Raw genomic sequence first — 24,143 nt, 5'->3', positions numbered from 1 at the left:
ATTTTTTTACTGACAAGTAAATGAAACATTTATTTCCACGAAAGTTTATTAAAAATTTTAAATTAAAACAATAAATTTTCTTTAAATATTTTTAAACATTTAACATTCGGTGGGTCTTCTCGAGACAAAGTCAACGAAAGCTCATACAAAAATGAAGTAAAAATAACAGAGAGTCCTTTGTTTCATGAAATCTCGTTTCCTCGATCAGCGTATACGAATTCACGGACGGCCGATCGTCTTTACCAAAGGAATAAAGCCATGGAGGAGAGCTGGCGTACTATCCTTCTTTGATATATATCTATATATGTATATATTGAGTAGTCGAAAAGAACCAACCCCAGAGTCGTACCTATTTAAATGGCTTTTTTTCCAAGGGGAGACCCGAAACGAGCTCCGGCCCCCGTCTTTCTCTTTCAGTCGCTTTTCCCACCCCTATCGACTGTGTGCGCCTCTCTACACTACACTAGTTACGGCGAATTCCACTACCCTTACACATTCACACACACACACATACACACACATTCATCGAAAAGATGACTGCTGGAAGGTGCGTACCCTAGTAGAAACGTTATCAAGTATCTGGCCAGTAACTGGCTAGTTTAACTAGACTTAAGCTAGGAACTGGCTAGTATAATATCCAGTAACTGTCTAGTAACTGGCCAGTTTTACTAGATAGCAAATAAAACATGGCGACTCTTGTTGATCTTGAGGTTATTGAGTTTAAATATTGATTTTATTACAATTAAAAATTATAATAATAACAACAACAACAATAATAATAATAATAATAATAATAATAATAATAATAATAATAATACACGGAAAAGTTATAAAATTTATTTATTAATTTATTATATTATATTTTTAAATATAAAACGAGAAACATTCATAACATAAAACAATAAAAATGATATTTATTTTTTTCAAATGATACACTGCATTTATTTAGAAATGTTTTTGCACACATTGGCAAATCTGGGATAACTCCTCGTAAAATTTTTAATAATTCGTCCAGATGACAATCTGGAGTATTTGTTTTGATTGCCCACAACCGTAATTCGTTTATTGTGTCGATTTTTTTAACTTCATCCATTTTTTAAAATATATTACCGATTATTTTTATTTTGAAAGACACAATTTTTATTTTTTGTTAATTATTTGTATTGTTTCTTGATGTTTACTAAATATTATTCAACTTACAGGTTAAAGTGAAAAAATAAACATACACATACACTAGTATAAGTAGAACATCAGTGTGACCAATGTTTACGATTCAGTTATAGGTGGCGCAACTTCCAGTTTTTACCTAGTTTCACTAGCCAGTTACTGGATAAGATTGCTGGCCAGTTACTAGATATGAACGCTAGCCAGATACTAGACTTAATCGAGTAAAAAATTGAACATTTCTACTAGGGTAAGTACACCGCCATTTCCTATGCATGCTTACGTTTTTCAATTCTCATCTCCAAAAAAAAAAATCAATCAAATGTACAGAAATTCATCCCTCAATTTAAAATAATGCCATAAATATATCCAGCTCGCTCGCGGACACTGCCCCGAACTATTTTATTCATACACATTTAAATGTCATCATCAACTCCTCCCTCAAGTATCCGGCAGTCTCGAAAATAAACATCATCCTGTATTTACAAATAAAAATCGAGTGTACCTCAACATTTTAATATACCTCTATAACGACAGTATAACAATGCTGATGATAAAACACCCAGTGCAAATATAAACCAATAACAATCTTAATATATAATATAATACATTATGGCATCAGCGATTCCATATTTTTTTATTTTCTAAAAAAAAGCTGAAGAATAACCAAGTGAGTCTCGAGCATATCACACGAGGGGTAGCCGGTGAACAAATACATTAATTTCGCCCAGCATCACACACCCGGCCGCCCACATTTCTCCTCATCTTATCCATTCCCGAGCTAACGTCTCTGTCGTACTAAAACTCCTTGATATCTTCTACCCCATCTTCTCCTTTTGCTTCTGCTTCAGCTTCTTCTTATTCCCTCATCCCGAGATCTCGAGCGTCGCCGCACGAACCCCAAGCGAACCAGTCCGGCATATATACATCTACATATATACATACATACACATATATGTGTGCTCATCATATATGTAAGCAGAGAGGTCCACATTCTCATAAGACTTACACAGTGCGGCACATGTGCCAACGCGTCCGCGCTACACCACCAGCTCCGGCATATAAGTAAGTACGAGGGGGTTCAGTGGGTGGCTAGAAAGAAGAGGGTGGCACTGAGAGTGAGTGGGTGGCGGTGGTGGTGGTAGATGTGTGGGTTACCATGGCAACACCCAACAACGTCCCTCTCTTATAATTATATGGGGAAAAATGGCTCGCGGACTTTTACCCGCGTCGCGATTCCCTCTCCCGCGTCTCTTACTCCACATACGAACTGCGTCTTCTCGCCCTTTACTTCTGCGGACCCCGTCTTTTTCTTCATATTTTCCTTTTCTATACTTTACTTTACTTTTTTTTTATTCTCTTACTTTACTCTCCTTTTTCCATTTATACTTTATACTTTTTTTTTTAACTCACATTTGTACTTTTTTCCTCTTCGCTCTCGACTCGCTCACATGTACCCACATACATACTACTCGCTTCTACGTACGTCCATTTCCATCTCCGGTATCTACTGCAAGACGTTGCTGCACCTACTTTACTTTACGATTCACGAGAATATTATTATACTCGTATCTTGAAGATAGCCCGTAGCTACCACCCTCTCTCTCCCTCTCTCTCTTTCTCTACCTGCTAGTCTACCAACCAGCCTTGAGGTAGCTACCTAAATAGATATAGTCAACTGTACTGCAGTAACTATACTCTTACGCTTACACCAATATATATATCTGCCTTCGTTATATTTTTATTTTATATTTCCGTGATGCTGCGACACTCGCACACAAAACTCGCACGACAACGATGAACAGCCGCGATTTTATAATGTGCGCCCAGGTGTCCCTCTCACGCGTCGTTTTCCTCGAGATAAAAAAAAGTGTATGAAATTTTTTTTTCTACTCACAACAATATCAAAGAATATAATAAAGTGTGTGGGAGGATACACACGACGTACGGGACACAAGAGGATGGCGCCCTACTGTTGTTCTCCAACAACGCGTTACCAAGTTTTGTCAATAATTTTCACAGCGAATAATGTCCGTAGTAAAGTTAGCAAGACTCTGTACGCGGCCCGGCGCGTCTCACGGGCGCGCCAGATAAATTTATTATGCAAATTGTTTTCCCAGAGAAAAACTCACCCAACACAACCTTTAGTTTTCAAACCTACGAACCTACTCATGCACTGAAACTCGCCGTCTCACTTCACTCCTCATTTTATCTTAACCTCGCTCTCGCTCTCACTCTCACTCTCACTCTCACTCTTACTCTCTATTTTTTTATTCCACAATACTCTGTACCAGCGACTATCTTGTCGCGTAGCCTGGCCGCGAGTCTTTTTCGCGTAGCTTGAATTTCTTTTATGCAATCAGGAGAAAAAACTATGAGAATTCTTGTATAAAGTGTGAGAAAAATTGTTAGCATCGTTCAACGCAAAAGACCGGAGGATAGTCGAGTGAGTAGGAAAAAAATATATAAAAGTTTTAGCAAGTGGAAAGTGGATGATGTTAAAATAAAACCTATAAAGACGATGAAACTCTTTGGTGGTAGCTGTGAGTAGCAGCGGAGTAAGATGAAAACTCTCGGCGTACTTCAACTTGATACTCTATCAGTATAAATAAAATGGATACCATAAAATCACTTGCTACATCAACAACCTTACTATCTATCTATATATATATATATCAACGCCAGCATATAGATGCAGATACAGACGTTAAAGTGAAGATTGTTATTCTCACAATCCGGCCGGAAGTTGAATGAAAACTAACCGTCCGAGAAATTCAGATGAACCGGTGCGATTGCAGACATAAATTCTTCCGGTCATCAGTGAAAGCTAGAGGCATCAGTAAAAAAAAAAAATATATTTATTATTTATCTGATGATGCGGTATCACAGATAGCGTCTAGGTATAATAGCTTTTTGTTATTATATTTGACCGTAAACGTCACACATGTGAGTATGACCATCAAACCGAGATGAGGACGATACAGACTGGTAGTGGATTCTCATTTAGGGGCTCGGTTCACCAGAGATAACGACCGTCGCCGCAGGCTAAAGGACATGCCACGACCCTTGTTGTTTTCTTCCGCGTATGCGTGTGATACTTGTATCGAGTGCGTGTCCTTTGGGATGAAGAAAAAAACCCACCGACAAGCACTACACTGAGGATGCTGTAGAGCAAAAAAGTATGAGATAAAGAAAAGAAAAAAAAGACGATGGAGAAAAAAAGCCGAGGAAGCGGAGAAGAGAAGCCAGCATATTGCTCGGGAGTAATCCTACTTGATCGCGGTTTTTGGTCTCCCTTGCAAGACGCGTACACTTTAGGCTGGGTTAGGATGTGTGGTCTGTTGTATATATGTATTTAAGTATTAAGAGTGTAATGGTGGTACCGTAGTGCCACGCGTACTTCTTTTACCGGTGGTCAAATGTCTCTTGTATTTTTGTGTATGTGTGTAAGTGTGTGGAGGTGCCCGAAGGATTACGAGCTCACGACGACATACCAGAGTCCGTGAAGATGGACGAAGAGTCTTTAAATACCCGAGGGATACCACCGGCGTAAGAACGTGTTCTGCGGACGAAAAAGCATAATTTTGCTCTCGGGATATATCTCACTAAGCTCCTGCTACTGCTGGGAAAGAAGAGGAAGCAGAAGTATAAAAATAAAATTTCTGAATGTGATTTCCCGTAGCAGCTTTAAAATGTCGTTCCTCCAAGGCAAATTACGCGATTTATATCATCGTTACGTAATGAATGATATATTTAAAATTATTATTTGTAATTCGATGTATTCAAATTTCTAGCAAAATATAATTTAAACAACTTTTTTTAAAAATAGGACATATATATTTAAGTCTGATCATGATTCACGAAGCAGGATTCGATTTGGTGACGAGTGGGATGCTGTGTTCGCTCGATTAGTCGATTTAATGAAATAATTTTCCTTTGATCGCAGTCATCCCTCATCTTGTGCCGAAAGGTTTCCTCCTTAAGCCCCTACCCCAAATAGAATTCATCATCCTCACTGAAAATTATCAAAGTACAAGACACACTCGACCAGAAGGTTTTAATTGTGCGGTCCAACGAAAATCTCATTGTTTCCGCGCGGTCGAAATTAAGCCGGACATCAGACTGCACACAATTCCATCATATATCTCTGCAGTCTATATAAATATAGATGTATATATTTACGTCTATATCGACATCGACATCTATATTTAGACAGAGACTATACGGATGGAGGATAAAAGCAGTTGAGAGTGGGAAATTCATCCCCTTTTTAAAAAATTTTTCTATACGCCGCCTGAGGCAATTGAACCTTTGATTTTAGCTGGACTCGTGATTTTTTTTTATACCATCCTCCCTTATCTCGCCTTTTTTATTTCTTCACCCCGACTAACCCTCCGCCCGTCTTCTTTGCCTTTCTCACTGTCCTTAACGTTAAAAACCTTCAGCTTGGTTCGTTATGATCGATAAATTTAATATGGCTACCGTCACACTCCCCAAGATGATGGAAAAAGACTGCGGAGGAAAATGAAAGAGAAAGAATATGAAAAAAAAAAAAATAATAAAGAAAAAAAAACCGACGCCCTCTTATCGCGTAGGGCTGATGGCTGGCTTGGGTCCAGCTTCTTCTCCCTTATATAACGCGAAGAATAAACCCACAATTCCCGATGAAAGCACAAAAATTTAAACCCACCAAGTGTATACATTCGTCGTCCAACAAAATCATAAACTATGCTCTGAACTTTCATCCCAACTTTTTTCTCCTCTTATTAATGAACAAACAATAATAATATTAATAATGATGATGATAAGAAAAAAAAAAAATGAAAAATTAATATTTTTTTTCTTCTAAATATTGTATATAAAAGTTATAAATAACCCAAAGTTCGTTATTGCCCATTAAAAGTCTCCAAAGAAAGTTTTAAAGTGTCGCGACTTAAGTGAGAGAGATAGCTGACGTGGTTTAATGAAACGTTTCTGTGACGACAGAAAAAAAATGGATGTAAAATGGTAAAACGACGCTGAGACACGATGAATGTACCGTCCAAAAAAAAAATGATAAAATCATTATGAAATACTCATATATTATTTAAAATGACCTTATATATATTTTAAGTATCAAAATATACAATAAATGAATTTAATTTAAAAAAAAAAAATAATGGTAATTTTCATTTACGATTGCCGATAATTAATTTGCGGGAGTATTTGATTATAAAAATAAGATGGAGATGATAAAAAATTTGAATAGACTGAGAAATAAAAAAAGTTGACAGGAAGATAAAAATAAGTATGTTATGCCGTAAAAAAGAGAGTGAGAAAGAGAGGTTAAGCCTTAAGAAGTAAAGAAAACGACACGAGCGCCATATAATACCACGAGAATCGTTATGGCCTCGTTAACGTTTCTCGCTCGCTTGGGCTCGGGATGAAATTTCCCTCGAAATATTAATAATTATGTTAATATCGTAATAAGGGGTGGCACACGGTACGGGACGCGACATAGAAGGCCGTCGGGGTACGCGACAGAGCCAGAGGGACGTCAGAGACGGGGTGACTGAGATCCGTAAGAGGAAGAGAGAAGAGACTAGGGTCCTCGACGTAAGAATATCTTCTGAGATGCCGCGGCGGGAAAACCGGTCGCCGGGAGTAGAGGGTGGACCTTCGCGTATTTTTATCAATATCTCGCGCTTTGCGCAAGCGCACTTAGACTACACTCAGCATCCCTTCTTTATCTCCCTGCTCTCCACAATACCTCCCCCATCACCTCGAAAAACTCATACAGCAACCGACACAACACACATATACTGCATCACATGTGCGGCACACATTCAAAGTATCGCACATACGTGTGTGAGAAATGCGCACGTGTATCCCTCGGTATCTAATGAGTATGTGCTTGCAGAGACTGTGAGTATCTTTCTACATATACATGTGTGTACACACTTGAATGTGTGCGTCAGTAATATGTGAGCATGTGGGCATGTGTGTAAGTCCGCGAGGGCGTCTAAGGACCCCCAGGACAAAATGGAGCCCGCTTATACTCAGCTCTGCAGTTTCGCAAAGTGTATTTTTTTTTTATTTCATTTTATTTCTTAGAGATTCTCCTCGTTGAAAATACTATATACATGTATATATTTATGTATATTTTTTATTTTATTAAGTCTTTTTACTTTATTCATGCAAAAATCGCCATAGCTGAGGAAAAAGACGACTGGATAAAATATAACAACTCTTGTAGTAGTCCAGTTGAGTCGAGAGTCGGGGAATAATATTTCTTGAAGAGAGAATAGACGAGTTAGTTTATATATTTTTTATTATTTCTATTTATGTATATTTTTGTTTTTACTATTTTTCAGTTCTCTTTTATTCGATGGATTAATTTTATAAATAGTTTATAGAGTAAGATAATAATTTACTCAGTCATGAGACAGATTGATAAATAAATTTTTTTCGCTCCTTTATATTTTTATATTTTTAATATTTATGTGCTAAGATGTACGGGATTACTGAGAGATTGTATAACAAGCCCAGTTGTTTATTCTGTACATAGAGACACGGGTAGTGATTTTAAAAAGAAAATGAGGATAAATTTTCAGCATAAATTAACGAGTTTAATTTCTCGAGGATTTATTTTGACGTTTTTATTTTAAAATCATGATCCGCGTCATATTTTATCTCAATGGAGGCCAAAAACTTTTTTTATTAATACTCATTAAATATTTATTAACTTCCGTCATTAATTTCAATTTGAAAATTTTTAAATAATTATTAATTAACGATTCTGTAATATTTATATACTTGACAGTATGAATCAATAATATATATATATATATATATATATTTATAAGTGGCATTATATCTTCAAGTGGTTTCATTTTTAAAAAAACTTGTATAGAATTTTTTTTTCTATTTTTAATGATGACAAAAGAGTTGTATAGCATTATAGAGGAATATATCTATAGAGGAAAAAAATCTGTCCTTTTTGCAGTACACGAGTAAGACGAAAAATAGTATAGTGTATTGTCATTTTTTATTTTTATATTTTTTTCTCACACATCGTACTCACGCGCCGAGATGATAGATATTATTTGCAGCGGTGTAGAAAGCGAGTGGACGAAGAAAACTAAATATATATATATATAAGAGTATGAAGTATGAAAGGGGGTGTCAGTGTTTTGCAGCGCGAAATACCCTCCATTACACCATGGCGTCGTATATAAGAGATTATTTTTCTTTTCTCTCAGGAGCTCGGGAACCGTCAGCGAGCCAGTAAGTCTAGAAGGAGGAATAAGAGCCTCGGAGAGGGAGGGTGCCAGAAAAAAATAAATATATATATAGAGGACAGAGGTGACGAGAAAAGGAGGTCCCGTGAGCGAGGAAAAGGGAAAATGTTTAAGAAAAGTGAGACAGGGTTTTGAAAAATAACGTAAAATTAGCTGGGCGACGTTTTCGCTTCGTTATCTGAGTTGTCTGTTCGTACATGGGCTAAAGTAAAAATATAAATGGTAGCTGTGTGTATAGGTCGGTTGTGGGAGTGAGAAAGAATTAGAGAAATGAAAAAAGAAGAATATAAGGTGGCATGGAATATAAATTGCCACCACGAAAAAGACTGAGAGAGGGTTGTTTGAGTTTGGGAGGAGTGCGAGCTGGTTTGCTCTACTATATACGTCCGACAAACGAGTTCGTGACTCGCCGTCAAGGTTTTAATCTTCGGGTCATAAAGCCGGAGTGGAAAGACATCATTTTGTTTCAGAGATACGCGATACACCTACACCTTTTTTCATCGCACAATAAAATATTTTTTTATTTTAATTAATTATCTTTTATATTTTTCCGCTTGAGACACTTGGCGCGACTCGGCTGCGCATTTAAGAAATAACAACCTGAATTATTTGTTTTAATTATTAAAAAACATGTATATCCAAGCAATATATTTTGTTAATATATATTAAAATTGAATATATTGCTGCAATACCAGAGAAATAATTTCGGTCGTTAAATAAAATTAAACAAATGAACAGTAAATCACTTGTTGAAACTATCAACCATATAAATACAATTGGCACTCACGTTATCACTGAGTAATTAATAATCATCACACGTGAATTATTACTATAAATAATTAATAGCACCACTTCTACGAAGTTAAAACGATAAAACGTATTATAATACAATAAAATAAATAAAATAACGGCAAGCAGAATGAAAGTTTAAATTAATAACAACTGAGCAACAATTTTTCCAGAGACTCTGCGACCAAGTGGGCCAGGTGAGTGACTGACTGAAAAATTTCGCGTTCAAGCTCACAACACCAGGGTACAGATGCTGGTTATAAAAAAAACTCCACCCCGAACCCAGCGTTGCGCGGGGGCCCCCTGGAATAAAAAAGAGTCTCCCCACAGCGGAAAACCCTTGTATAAAAAACACCCGAAGGGGGTCACCTACCTAATACCTAATACCTAATACCTACAACTACCTACTACTTCTCTATTTCTCTACTTCTCAACTTCTACCTCTACCACGAGCCTCAAAAACTAGTCGTATACCGAGGGGTTAAAAAAAAAAACACTACGGGGTACGCTTTCACTTTTCCACTACATTAGCGAGTCTGTTAAAAATCTTTAAATTATTTTTCATAATTATATACCCAGTATTTATTATTCATTAATTCATCAAAGATTCATTATTATTATTTTAATTGTCTAAGTAATCAGTGGAGTTTGATGATACACGAGTTTAAATTTATTGAAATGTTTTATATGGATTTTTTTTTCAATAGACATAAAGCGTTTGAATTTTATCCTTAAACCCGACGGTGAGTTTTTTTAGTATGGGTTGCGAAGGGAACGTGTACCCCCAGATGAGCGCGTGCCCCACAAGCGTTTTTTATTCTTTACTTCTGTTCGACGTATCCCCATTTACTACAGAGTACTAAACACCGAAGGCCGTGCAGCAGCGGAGGCACAGGCGGTTTTATTCGAGGCAGCTTCTATCATCAAATGCTCGTTATTTCTGTCCATCTGAGATTACGGGGTTTTTTTTTATACCAAATCCGAATCCATTTTTATTCGGGTACTTACATCGGGATGCCCTAGTGGATGGAAAAGTCGCGACAGATTCCTGCTTATGGTATATATAGTTAAGCATATAAATCTAAGTGTATCATACCGGATTACAAGGCGGCCTGTGGACAAGAATGACCGACACGCACCCTTGTCCACTACTACTAGCTGGGCCCTAGTCCTATCCCGGTCGTCTGATCTCGTCCTCTAAAAAATGACTGTCATTGTATACTTATGCTCGAGTCTATACGCTCGACTTTTGTGTATTTGCACACCAAAGCCGACTATATAACGTAATCCACACTCGCTTCGATTGTAATACCCTCGAATCGAGTGTAAAGAGATAAGATTTATAATAATGTACTTTTTTTGTTTGTTTTAATTTATTAACTTCTTCTAAGAATTTTTTTATTTTACTAAATAACGAATTGTCGAAATTTATTAATTTATTTTATTTGCTCTTAATCTATATTTTAAATTAATTTTTATTAATAACAAGAGTTTTGTTTATTAGAGCATGTGAGTAATAAATTAACGTATGAGTGATTGATTCATTAACTTTTCATTCAACATTAATTTTTATTAATTATTCATACGTTTTTTCAATGCAAATTTATCAAATATTATTGATTGTCTAGTTTGATTCTATATTTCGTGGGTAAACTCATTAATTTACTTATTTTTATTTGATTAATTAGAGGTAAATACGAAAAAACTTAACCGAGAAGTTAATTTACGTTTAACGAAAACTTTTAACAAAAGTATAGATTTTGGAGAAAAAGTTTTCAAACAAAAATTGTAGGAAATTTTATTTGCTACACAATAGGTCATTGCGTTTATTGACGTATCTCTGATAGTTTTAAAGTTACAAAAAAAAAATAAATAAGAGATCAGAAAATTAAAAAATTTAAAAATTTATTAGTCACTTCAATTACGTTGAAATAATTAGAGATGAGTAAAAATGTCATTAGACCTTTCTTTCAGATAATTTAATTATCTACTAAATTATTCATATAAATTTTTGTCATATCTGTGCTAGTTGAGTCATAATTTTACTTTTTTTCCAATAACTTTTAAATGTAACGAAAAAAAAATGATATTACCGAAAAAATTGGATTGACGCACAGCGAAGCGGGCAAGGGTACCGTTAGTTAGTAATAAATTATATTAACAATTTCTAAGTCAACTGTTAGACAAAAAAAAAATGTATTTTTACTCCAGCGTGAAATAATTTGATGAATGAGTAACAGTTGGGTACAACTTGTTCGTAAAAAAATGGAAAGTATCAAGAGCAACGAGCTGATGATCAGTATTGGATATTTTTTTGCGAAATAACGGTGTTCGGTCGAGTGAGATAAAAAAATATAAAACATCTGTCAGTACTCGATGCCTATCGAACGGTTTGGATTTCGGTTCGGTTTTGTACACATACGTAAAACATATACAGCTAGTATAGCCAACGTGCCTCCAAGCCTCCCTAGCTCCTTCTCCGGTCTTTTTTTTTATTCATCATCCCTAGCTACCTAAGCCGTACACGTAGTTCTAGTTGGAGTTGTAGACCTTTCGCTAGGCCTACATGCCCCGTATTTTTTAATACCAATGCCACTACTACAACTACATCTTTACTAACATGAAGGTTGTTCTCGCGAGCCGATAGAAAATCATGATGATAATAACGCAGCCGGGACCTATTGAACGCAACGGGGCACCGGCAGCTAAAAAAAAACTATTAGTTCCGGTTTCAGAGGGTTGGGAGCTAAACACTGCCAGACAAAAATATTTTTTTAATTTTTATATATTTTCGGATAGTCACCAATTTATTATTTTTTTATTCTTCTATACTCATTTAATTTATTTCCCGGTCCCTTTTATTTTACACGTCCGTCCACATGCAATAAACTGTTATTTATTGTCCAGAGTAAATTGATCCCAGTACTAATCCAAGCTGTCGATGCTACGTTACGTACATTTAATAACAAAAATATAAAAATGTTGCGTCACTCTGAAAATATGAATCGAGGGCTAAAAAAGTAATTTCGGTGCCGGCCCTCGGGTTATTCATAAAAAACAACATTTTTTAATTGATTGTTTAAATTGATTTAACGCTATTTATTAAAAGTTGAATTATTTCTAGACACTAAGATTATATTGTATATCAGAATGCTTAAATTAAAACGACAATAAATCTTGTAAACACACCTGGACATACAGATCGCGATATAGACTGCGGGTAAGATTGATCGCGACTGCTAATGTCAGTCACACGACAGCACCAGCAGTGAACTCAATAATAAATTAATAACAATAATAATAACAATAAATTATATGGCTAATGAATTTAAATAATTTTGACTGCCCTGAATTAACAATAAGGCGGCAAAAAAATGATTATTAGACATATACGGTGATGGCATTTGTGGTGTTTGGGACTCGGGAAAAAAAAAACACACTCGGGCCTAGATAGATGTATTTAGCGCGTGTTGTCGGATTAGAAGGCTCTTTCTCTTTATACATAATATCCACGGGGTCTTTGTTTCGTTTTTTTGCTCGATATTTTTTGCGCCGGGCAATTTTCGGGTGTGCAAACACGGCTATTGTCGAGCGCACGCGCCCTCACGCCGATTTCCGCACGGAGGGTGGCCTCTTCTCCTATTCTCTCGCTGTATATTATACCACCGCGTATATACATTATCTATCTCCTTTATTCTTTCACTCGTCTATACATTTTTTTACGCTTTATTTAAACTCTCTTTCACTCTTTTTGTACCCCGAGACCTATCAACTCAACCCCTTTCCCTTTCCCTTTCCCTTTCTCTGCTCAGAGATAGCTCTGTCTCGATCTCTGTATCCGTCTCCGTCTCCGTCTATCTCAGCAGACTCATGCTGGATTTAAATATCCCAGCGACAGTTTTTTTTATAAATTTTTTCTAACAGCATAAAATCTCATCGGTGATCCCTCTTGTCTCGACAGCACACAGTGGATCTTGTCGTTTTCTACCCCTTGTTTGGTCCGCCGCGCCCACATAATTACCGAGCGGCGGTAAAATAACTCGCAAAAAAAAAACACACACACTCGTGTTTTTTGCACAACATCCAAAGGGGGTAACAGTATACAGTAGCACAAAATAAAATAGAATATAATAGAAAAGAATGGGATAGGACGAAACTCTCGCGAGGATCGGCCACTAGTTGAAGGAAAAAAAAGTTTTAAAAAAAACCCGTGGCTAAAAAAATACGATATCGCAATTAGACAGCCACGATCCTACAAATCGAGGGTCCGAGATAGATCTCAACTGGGTCGCTGCCGAGGGGTGAAGTCTACGAGCGAAAGGGTGACGGGAATGGGCACGTATTTTTTTTATCCCTCTAAAACCCCTTCTGACTCGATTCTGGGCTTCATCCTCTATATCTCACACGCCGAGACTGGTTTCACGTCCCGCCGAGTTGATACTAAATTTTTTTTACAGCACCACACTTTAACCAGCATAACAATTTAGAGTTGATATATATTAATGCCGAGATGCGGAGAATAATAGAAGAGTGAAACAAAAACAAAAAAAATTTAACCGTGACACCGGCGTTAAAATTGTCATTTACAAATACGTGTCACAGTTGTTATTTTGTTTTTGTTTTTTTTTTATTATGTTTCTCTAAACTTTTTTTGCCGCCTGGAAAAAAGTTTGTGGGGAATTAATTGGCTTTTAATTTTAATTCAACTGCTAAGTAAATAATAAACTCACTAACGAAAGTTTATTAGTGGATTTATAAAATAGGTAGACGAATTTTGTGATATTTAATTTTTTTTTAATTTGTCATTAAATATAAATTAAGTAATTGGTAGATTATCTTTTTCATTAAATGCCCTATTTGAAGGCGAAGAAAAATTTAATTATAAAAATTAATTAAAAAAAGTGTCGTGATGTAAAATAAAATTAAAGGATTTGATTAATTAAAATAGCAATTGAGGAAAAGAAAGTAATAAATAAATAAAGCAGAGTAGAGTGAAAAAGCAAGTATTCTTTTAAAAGTAGTATATCAACATCTTAAATTACTTGCTCAGCAAGTTGAATAATTAAGAGCAAATTGCGGTGTAGAAAAAAATGGAGTAGGAGTCGTAGCAAAGGCAGGAACGGGGACGGGAACAGGAATTCTAGTACAGAGTACAGTGTACTGCGTACGAAATGAAATGAAATGAGAAGTAGTAGTCTCAAAGCAACGAGAAGGTCGTGAAATGAAGAAAGAACCCAAACTAACTTACAAATAAAAGAGAGAAGGAAGGAGAGAGAATAAAAAACTGTGAGCTGGATATTGCAATTAAACGGCCGCGGCTTACAAATTGGGGGTTGAATTTTTTAGGCTGACTGTGAGGGGTGCTGGACGTCAGGCAGGACCGGGATTGGGGTCTCTGCTACGGGGGTAGTTGCTAGTAGTGGTAGTATTGCGAGAGAAAAAAATCCATAAGGGTTCCCACTCACACCACTTTCTCTAAAACTTGTCAGAGAGGGGCTTGGAGCGGGGAGGGCTCGCGAAACGACCGAGGGGGTGGTTCTCTTCGTGCCAAAGGCTAAATAAAAGCCAGAGACCTTCGGCGACGCATCGAGGAAAACATGGCGCACTCATCAAGCTTCGTTAATATGTTTCGTACCGTTAATGATGCTTCAAACTTCACTTTTTAAATTACCTACTTTATATTTTTTTTTTTTCTATTTATTTTTTGTGAATCATTTATTTCTCGACTATAATCATTAAACTAATTGGCATAATTCTTGAGTAATTAATTAATCAAAGATTTTAATTCATTTGATAAAGAAAATTTTAAATTTAGAGCGAGCGGACGAATTAATTAATTTTTAATTAAATGTTAATAATAAATTTTGCAATTTATTATTTAGTTTGAAAATTAATTATTGAGTAAAGATCATGAAATTTTAATTTAATTAATATTAATTAGGAATTCTCGATATAAAAAAATTTGTTTTTTATTCTAAAAGAATAAAAATCAGTTTTTCTTCCATTTTACAAATTTATATTAAAGTAAACGGATTCGCGTAAGAAAACGAGTATCTAATTATTTGCAAATTAAATATTAATTAACTTGGAAATTAATGAATTTGCTCCGTAATAAATCGAGTAATTAATAAATAAATATCGAATAAAAATTTCTAATTAATTAATAAAATCCGAAACTTAAATTTATTTACCAAATAGTAACGACTAATTGCAAGCAAAAAATTAATCTGGAGTAATTAGACTTCAATAATACGAAGGAATAATTAATACTCCTTAAAAAAAAAATTAACAAAAAAATTTTAATTAATTAAAGTCAAAAAATTAACTTAATTAAATAATAATGAATAACTTTAATAAAAAAAAAAAAAAAACGAATAGACTTATCAATAATGTAAAGGAGTAACTAGTACTCCATTAAAAAAAAAAATCATAAATAAAAAACTTGCATAATAAATTAATAATTTGAAAGGATGAAATGGTACTCTAAGCCAACACTAGTTTAATAATGTAGAGAGTAAAAAAAAATCCATAGAGAGCACCGACCGCGCCCATCATACATATATAATAGACGCTTCTACCCTTCTCGCTTCACCTATACTCTTTCATCTGATGCTTCAAGGCAACTTTCCTTCATCTTCCTTCCTCATCCTCTTCTTCTTCTTCTTCTTCTTCTTCAACATCTACACCTACTACATCTTGGTCTCCTTATTTCCCGGCACCGCCTTCCATAAAGTACTTTCAATCAATATTTAAAGAATTGCGCTTTAATAACCGCCACCCTCCCCCTACGCACTATCAAACTTTTTCTTATTTAATATATTTGAAAACCTCTCCTGGACTTTCGACTCCCACCCAATGACCACTCGGCTGATAACAAATCACGTATCCCACCTCAAATCTAAAATGACCGCGACTCGCGACTCCCGCGACCCGGGCCGCGAACCGCGAATTCAAAATAAGTTCGCGCCTTTCGGTAAAGCAGAGAACGCTGAGTTTTTTCGTCTTTCAGTCGGTAAAATAAATGTAGTACCGGTATATTAGTTATTTTAAAAAATTTGTGTGTTCAAATCAGAGTAGAAAAGTCAAAAGTCGAATACTTACCATTGCCGCCACGCAACAACAGAATACGTATGCAGCCGCGTCGTCAATTTTCATCACGTTATTTTATTTTCTATGATACATGTGAATCATCCTTAATGTGCTGACGATTGAGGATTTCTGGCGACGGTTGACGTGACGTTAGTGTCGAGGAAAAACCACTGAAAATTACAATCACCATCAATATTACCGCATAAGTTAATTATTTAAGTAATAATATTAATAATTATTTACAGTAATTATATTTAATTAACGTCAATAAACAAATTTACCAACGCCAGGCTTTATTTACTATTTAGATAGACGTTCTCTGTATTTTTTACGATATCAAGGTTACGTTAACCATACGAACTGTGATTGTCGTAAGGTAAAAACCAGGTAACTATGGGTTATGAACTTAAGTCATTTTAAATTTTTATCTAGTTCTCGAGGTACATAAATCAATATTTATTACTTTATTATTCTGTATAATTATCTGTCAATTTTAATGGCAGTTAAAACAAGTTTATGAAATAATTAGCTAATTAATGAGTACTAAATTTTGGAGTCGAATATTTATTCAGCTGAAAAAAATAATTACTTTGAATGTTTATTTTTTTAAAAGCAGAAGTTAAGTTGATGAATGACAAATTTAAATCAAGGACCTGATAAAAATTTATATACGAAAGTAGCAGACTCCTAATTTTTTGTTTTTACGGATGAGTTACTGGGTGTCGGAAAAAAAATTTTTTTATGTTAAATTTGTTTACTTAAAAATAAAAAAGTGTCATCTGCTAATTTAAATTTAAATGATTGAAGATTCAAAACAAGTTTGCTATGCAAAAACAATTTATTTAGAATTTTAGGCAAACGTATTTTGATTTTTATATGAAAAAATTTTGATTAATAAGACGTTTGAATGACAAAATACGTTCTTGGAAAAGTCAAATCTACAATTTAAATTTTTGAAACGAACAGAAGTTAAATAAAAAATTTTTAAGAGACAGAAATTTAATGATCTTGAAGTTAGCTGACGTCTGATAATTTTTGGATTTTTTTGAAGCGAAAAATTATAAAAAAATTGCACTTATAGTCTTTTAAATTTTCTACATGTGCATATTTTTTTTTTTTAAATTTAATTGTTGAAAAAAATCCAAAAATTTTTAATCGTCTGCTAACTTCAGGATCATAACAAATTTAATGAACCTGAAGTTAGCAGACGATTGAAAATTTTTGAATTTTTTTTTTCAACAAATCAATTAAAAAAAAAAAAACTGAAAAATGCACATGTAGAAAATTAAAAAATCTATAAGTGGAATTTTTTAAAAATATTTTTTTTTATAATTCATCGATTTGAAAAGAATCGAAAAATTATCAGACGACAGCTAGCTTTAGAATCATGATACTGAAGTTAGTAGACGTCTAATAATTTTTGGATTTTATTTTAGACAGTAAATTATAAAAAAAAAAAATTTTGACAAAATTGCACCTGTAGTTTTTTAAATTCTCTACCTGTGCATATTTTTATTTTTGTTTTTTTTTCTGATTGATTTGTTGAAAAAGAAATCCAAAAATTTTTAATTATCTGCTAACTTCAGGATCATTTAAAATCATAGAAATTGACATAAAAGTCAATTAAGTTCTAAGTCCAGTTTACAAATTTTTCTACAGGCCATCAATTTATATACAAAATAAATTAAAAAATAAAAAATTTTTTTTTTAGATAAAAAAACAATGGGACTGACAGTGAGTAGTTTATTCACTCGTTTGTTTGGCAAAAGACAAATGAGAATACTGATGGTGGGATTGGACGCTGCTGGTAAAACGACAATTTTATATAAACTTAAACTCGGTGAAATAGTAACGACGATCCCGACAATTGGTTTCAACGTCGAGACCGTCGAGTACAAGAACATCTGTTTCACCGTCTGGGACGTTGGTGGCCAGACAAAAATCCGTCCTCTTTGGAGGCACTACTTCCAGAACACACAGGGACTTATTTACGTCGTGGACAGTAATGACCGAGAGCGGATCGCAGAGGCCGAGTGTGAGCTCAACAATATGCTCAAGGAAGACGAGCTCAGAGACGCGGTGCTGCTGGTCTTCGCCAACAAACAGGATCTGCCGAACGCCATGTCCGCCGCGGAACTGACTGACAAATTAGGATTGAATTCATTACGCGGCCGGCACTGGTACATACAGAGCACTTGCGCTACCCAAGGCCAGGGCCTCTACGAGGGTCTCGACTGGCTCAGCAACGAACTCGCTAAAAAGTGATAGGGTATAGCCGCGATAAATCCGCGAGCCGACGCGGTCTCACATCATAATTTAATGTAAATCGTAAAATAATGTAATTAATTATTATTAAGGGCTGATAAAAAAAAACAATAACAATAATAATTACTATTAAATTTGTCATTAAATTTTTTATCTGCTGTATTCTAATAGATTTATCAATGACGACCAAAGATAACGATCTGGTCGCGCATTTTTCATTATTATTATTACTACTATTAATTATTAATAAATAAATAAAATATAAAAGTAATTTTTGGTACTGATAATTACTAGCTTTCAAAATAATGTGACAAAAAAAAAAGTAATTTAATAAATTAAAAATTTAAAGTAAAAATCAAAATATTTATTTTTTGGAATTTTGTTTTTGTCAAAATTTAAATTTTTAATTTTATTGCACCAACTAAAACAATGAATTCTTAATACAAAATTGTAATTTAAACTGTCGTAGTTATTTTTAATTAGCGATTAATTAGATAAGATAAAAATAAAATTCCAAATGAATCTGAATGATTATAAAAAATTTTTGTTGATATAAAAGTGAATTTTTTTCCTGGTTTAATATTTTGTTCATTCCAAGTATTATATATACATTTTATGATAAATATATATACCAGTATGCTGCATTATTACTTAATTATTTAAACAATTGTTTATTTTATTCACGCTGTATTTACGCGCTGTTTAAAAAAAAACATGAACCAGGAAATAAATAAATTTAGTATTCAATTAATCAGAATTATTTTACTTTATTAATTATAATTATCAATAACTTTGTTAATATATATATAATATATATTCATTTATGTTACTATAATAATTATTGTACAAAATGGTACATTTCTCATAACATGAAAGTTCATGTTTTATATATTTCTTACAACGTATTGATTCGCCCGCATGATCTATAAATAAATATATATATATACATAAATATATATATATTTAATATGTAATCAACTGAAACTCTCTAGTATTTTTTTCAATCAATCTGTTATTATTTACAGTCAACTTATCAAAAAAATATCTTATCTCATTATTTTTTTGGCAGTTACCGTTGTTTCAAATATTTAAATCCTAGATCTCTCGATATTTTAAAAATTAATAAACGATCAATTTAAGTCGCCGATCAATGTTAATTAAATCGATCATTTTTATATACAACTCGAGAGTCTTTAAATAATAATAAAAAAAAAAAAAATCTCAAAGCCCTCGCGGCTTAATAGAAAAAAAAAAAAATGATAATTAATTCGGTTGTGAGTTTGCCAAAGTATAAAGAAAAAAAACCATCATGTATTTTTTCTCCAGGAGTTGGAGGTCAGAGGACTACCGCTGCCGCGACCCAGCGCTGGGAAGTGGCTGTCTAATGAATGGTTGGAGTAATGAGCTTTGGCGTCTGTTCCAATTTTGACAACTTGGTCGCACGTCGGACATATTTCCAATAGAATAATATTCCCGCCTTCGCTTTTGTGGACGTCGTAGAGCTGCCGTTGCTTCTGGATATCGGGCAGCAGGACCAGCATCTCCGAGAAGACACTTCCGAACTCCTTGACGCCCATGGAGTCGCTGCAGTGCTTGTAGTAGTCCTCGGCGCTGCACAGATCTTGTCTGAATAACCCGCTGATATAACGAAACTCTTCTATAGACTCCTGGTCAAGGACTTTGGTAATTCTGGCGACGAGGTCTTGGTTTCGCTTCTGAAAGTCCGGCGGCGGAGTGTAGGTAAATAATTTTGTTGACTTGTCTGGTAAAATAGAATAACTCTCGCCAGAGCTGTTGGTAAAGGTCAGGCCGTTGTCATTATTATCGGATTCGCGGTTTATTAATTTAACTGCGAATCCTGGAGGGGGTGGTGCTGTCGTACCGAATCCCGGCGGTGGATTTGATTTGAATCCTTTGGTCGAATTGTCGTCGTACTCTGTAAAGTCATCAGCAATGTGCAATTCATTGGTTGTTTTATTTAAATTTTCAATTTGTAATTCTGAACGTTTTCTAGGCGCGTCGTTTATTTTCTTAAGAGTCGAACCCAAGGATGCTGACGCTGAAGAGGAATTTGACGGAGAAGAAACAGAAGATTTATTACTAATCGCGGTATCTTTAATCATTTTCTTCTTATCACTTTTGTGAGAATCATTATTGGTATCATTTTTATTATTTAAACTAAAAGATTCAAATTGGTTGTCAATAACTTTATCATTCGACAATTGAGCACTTGATTCGTTGTCAGTTTGTTTAACTTTCTTCTTTTTTTTCTTCTTTGAATTATTTTTAGCCGCGTCGCCTGTATTTTGATCTGAGCACTCGCCAATTTGACGGTTCCAGGTCGAAGAAAACGTGCTCTTTGATGATGACGATGCTGCTGCTGGTGATGATGATGACGCAGGCGAAGCGGATTGTTTTTTAGTGCGAGCTGATTTTGGCAAGCTGGGAAAAGCGTCGCAGTTAGACATCGGCGGCGGTGAAGGCGTGTTAGAATTAAGCAGCGGAGCAGGTGCGACTTTGTTAGCACGTGCACTTGATATCGTTGGCTTAGTGCAAGTTACTTTGGTCCACTGGCCTATATTTGATGTATTGGCAGTGGTAGGCTCAGCGCGACCCAATGCAGGAAACTCTTTCGAGTCCATAGATAAGTTACTTGGTCTTATCCTTATATTTGGACCGGAAACACGTGTGGTTATGCTACCGTTGGTATTATGATTAACACGGATGGACACATTAGGCGCAGCGCTTTTCGGACGTTGTTGTACTCCACCAGCACTTGTTTTATTGCTATAAACACTTAAATTAACAGTTTTACTATTATTATTACTACTACTACTACTATTGCCACCAGCAGCATCAGGACCGAGTGCCGGGAAATTTTCATCCGTCACCGCGAGTGCTGGTCCTTTAAGCGAACTCCTTATCGTCAGATTTCCGCGGCCTTTAGTCTTCATCAGATTAAAATTCGGTATAACTGTCTGTGAATTTCCCAGCGAAGGAAACTCTTGGGTACTCTGGACATCTGGCTGACGAGCGACGGGAAGTTCGTCTTCGAACGACACATGATTATCCTCAACTTGATTGTCCCGGTCTCGAGCATCGCGTGAATTGGAGCCCATTCTATTATCGCTGTTGTAGTTCCTCGAGCCCGCTCCCATCGATCTAGCCATCCGTCCGTTGCGGTTTTCTCTTGGCGCGAATGCAAACTCGAGCTCCAAAGTACGTGCTTGCTTGGCTGCATGCTTGCCCAGATGTTTTCCATGTGCCGTTGCTTTGTGAGCTTTCAAATCAATGTCAGTGCGAAATACACTAGTAAACTGTTCAGCAGCACACGTTCCCTCTTCGCAGAGATAATGCTCCTGACGGAAATGCTCGCGAAGATAATGGTAAGAGCTGTAGTACTGGTGCAGGCCATCGGCGTCACAGAAGTGACAAAACAAGTGATCTCGTCTCAAGTGACGGAATAATTCGTCATTGTCCATATATCTGCAGTCACAAAATTCACATAGTGGATGTCCCTTGTGGCTTTTATCATCTCTGTCACCTTTTCTCCTGTGCTGGGCCAAGTCTGCGCGGGAGTAACAGCGCCGTTCAAATGAAAAAATCTAAAAACAATAAAGTCATGACTTAGATGAAATCAATCGTTCATTTCTCAGCTCTTATTGATGAACAAAAAAATTACCTTAAGATTTTCAACACAAAGATCGCAGTAATGGAGCTCGTGTTTTCTTCTCATGTGGTCTTTAAGACTGTTGAACGAACTGAAGACTTCTTTGCCCTCGCAATAAGAGCACACGTGCGCCAATAGCTTTGTGAACTCCTCTTGTATCTCCAAGTCATCAAAGTAAATATGATAGCGCTCGTCAAATAATTTACCTTTCCTCAGATGACGGAAGGGTTTTATTACCCTGGTGAAGACCACTTTTGGCAAGTCTTGTCGACAGATCGGACACTCGTTTTGCCGGCACAGGACTCGCATTCGCGTACTGCACTCATAACAAACAGGATGCTCGCACATACCAATGCTGTATATTTCAACATTTTTGTAACAAACGACACACGTGCCAGCATTGTTGCTATTGCTGCTCATGCTATCAGTGTTATCATCAATATCCGCCATTACTCCGAAAAATTACTCGACTTTGCACCAAAAAAATTACTCAGTCGAATAATTTATATTCTGTTACTCTCGATCTTCGATCTCAAACTTCTGTGCCAAAGTCCAGGACAGTAGTTGTCTCAATTTATCATCAAAATGTGCTGGAACATATAAGAGGTTATCAAAGTTAAGCAGCCAGAGTTAAATAATAACGAGGTACTGGAAGTTTTTAATTGCGATTAATAATTACTGGTAATTACCTGATGCTCGGTGGTAGCAAATATGAGGATATGTCTTGGTAAATATTGTAGATTAATTAAAATATTAATTGACACTGGTGATTGTAAAATAGTGGTGTGTACTGGAGTTAAATACACTAGTCAGTATAAATCAAGACACTTGTGTGTAAAAAAAAGACAGTCTATTTCTATGATGACAATAAAAATTATGTCGTCCGAAAATAGAATTAAAAAAATATCAGGCTGGTGTAAAAAACATCCGCTGCAGATATATATATACAGACCAACAGATGTTACTGATATTTTTTTTACTCTACTGCAAGACTTTTATACGTAAGACATGTGAACAAGGTTATTGCTGCAATGAAATTTTCAAGGTGCCAGCAGAACCCACGAACTATCGTTGCGACTTGCGCCCTCAATCATACGGTGGTTGGTGTTTAAGTTAATACTTTACTTGATGTAAGATACGTAAGATATGACACACGTTTCATACATATGTAATAGGTATATATATAAAACGAAAAACAGATTTCGTTTACGTCAACGTGTTTAATTTTATTTATCTGCTGATGTGTCATAAGTTTTTTTTTTACGAGAGTTAAAAAAATACGAAATTCAAAAAGCGCGCGGAAATGGCGGAAAATTAAGAGTGGGGATGATTTAATATTTGTAATGCAGAAATAATGAGAGACAATGATATTATAAAATATAAAAAATATTTTAAGAGATATATATGTGTAAAAAAAAATGTTGATTGATTTTTTAAAATTTACTTACCTTGAGAAGAGAACGAGAGACTGGAAATTCATGTTGGCTGAGGAAAATGATTTTTTAAAGTGGAATACCTGTCATTTTATTGTTTAATTACACTAAACACTTCACTTTTTAATTAAAAAAAAAAAAAAACGCGATTAAAAACTACTAAAGAGGAACGAAATGATTTTAGAAATTTGAATATACTATATATAGGTACATGTTCGAACGTTTCGTAACTTGGACCGACGAGATTGTATTTTTACACGACATACCGGAATGATTTAATGAAAATATGATATTTATAGAAAGAATTCAATATACAGAATGATAATATTGATAATTAAGACCGTTTTAAAAGAATAAACCGATAATAAATAGAAAATAAAACTTGCTCGGGAGCTTCGAGGCAACTCGGAAACAAAAGGCGCGAGGACTGGACGCCAACGAACGATGCGCCGG

At 35.2% G+C, this 24,143-nt stretch overlaps 2 protein-coding genes and 1 long non-coding RNA gene across 6 annotated transcripts in view; 1 reads left to right on the top strand and 2 right to left on the bottom strand.

Annotated features, from left to right (window-relative positions):
- LOC130663989 (uncharacterized) overlaps positions 1-16,467 on the bottom strand; it is an 84,626-nt gene extending 68,159 nt beyond the window's left edge. For both annotated transcript variants that reach the window (XR_008989278.1, XR_008989277.1), the window contains exon 1: positions 16,335-16,467. This is a non-coding gene — a long non-coding RNA (uncharacterized LOC130663989). The remainder of the gene's footprint in view (positions 1-16,334) is intronic.
- Positions 16,463-18,859, top strand: LOC130663987 (ADP-ribosylation factor 2). 3 transcript variants are annotated; one of them, XM_057463603.1, is made up of 3 exons: positions 16,463-16,541; positions 16,631-16,709; positions 18,034-18,859. In XM_057463603.1, the coding sequence occupies exon 3, from the start codon at positions 18,045-18,047 to the stop codon at positions 18,585-18,587; it is 543 nt and encodes a 180-aa protein (XP_057319586.1). In that variant the 5' UTR covers positions 16,463-16,541; positions 16,631-16,709; positions 18,034-18,044; the 3' UTR covers positions 18,588-18,859. The 3 variants fall into 3 exon arrangements, with proteins under 3 accessions (XP_057319586.1, XP_057319587.1, XP_057319588.1); XM_057463604.1 differs by having other exon boundaries at positions 16,475-16,698; XM_057463605.1 differs by lacking the exon at positions 16,631-16,709 and having other exon boundaries at positions 16,520-16,541.
- Positions 18,860-19,866: 1,007 nt separating this feature from the next.
- Positions 19,867-23,331, bottom strand: LOC130663978 (E3 ubiquitin-protein ligase ZNF598). The gene is made up of 3 exons (XM_057463587.1): positions 22,947-23,331; positions 22,270-22,847; positions 19,867-22,192 (listed from the first exon to the last, which is right to left on the bottom strand). The coding sequence occupies exons 2-3, from the start codon at positions 22,705-22,707 to the stop codon at positions 19,895-19,897; spliced, it is 2,736 nt and encodes a 911-aa protein (XP_057319570.1). The 5' UTR covers positions 22,708-22,847; positions 22,947-23,331; the 3' UTR covers positions 19,867-19,894.
- Positions 23,332-24,143: the final 812 nt, after the last annotated feature.

This window comes from Microplitis mediator, chromosome 2 (genome assembly GCF_029852145.1).
Source record: "Microplitis mediator isolate UGA2020A chromosome 2, iyMicMedi2.1, whole genome shotgun sequence".
Lineage (NCBI taxonomy): Eukaryota > Metazoa > Arthropoda > Insecta > Hymenoptera > Braconidae > Microplitis > Microplitis mediator.
The sequence above is the reverse complement of the archived record's forward strand: the minus strand, read 5'-3'. Positions and strand labels throughout refer to the sequence as shown.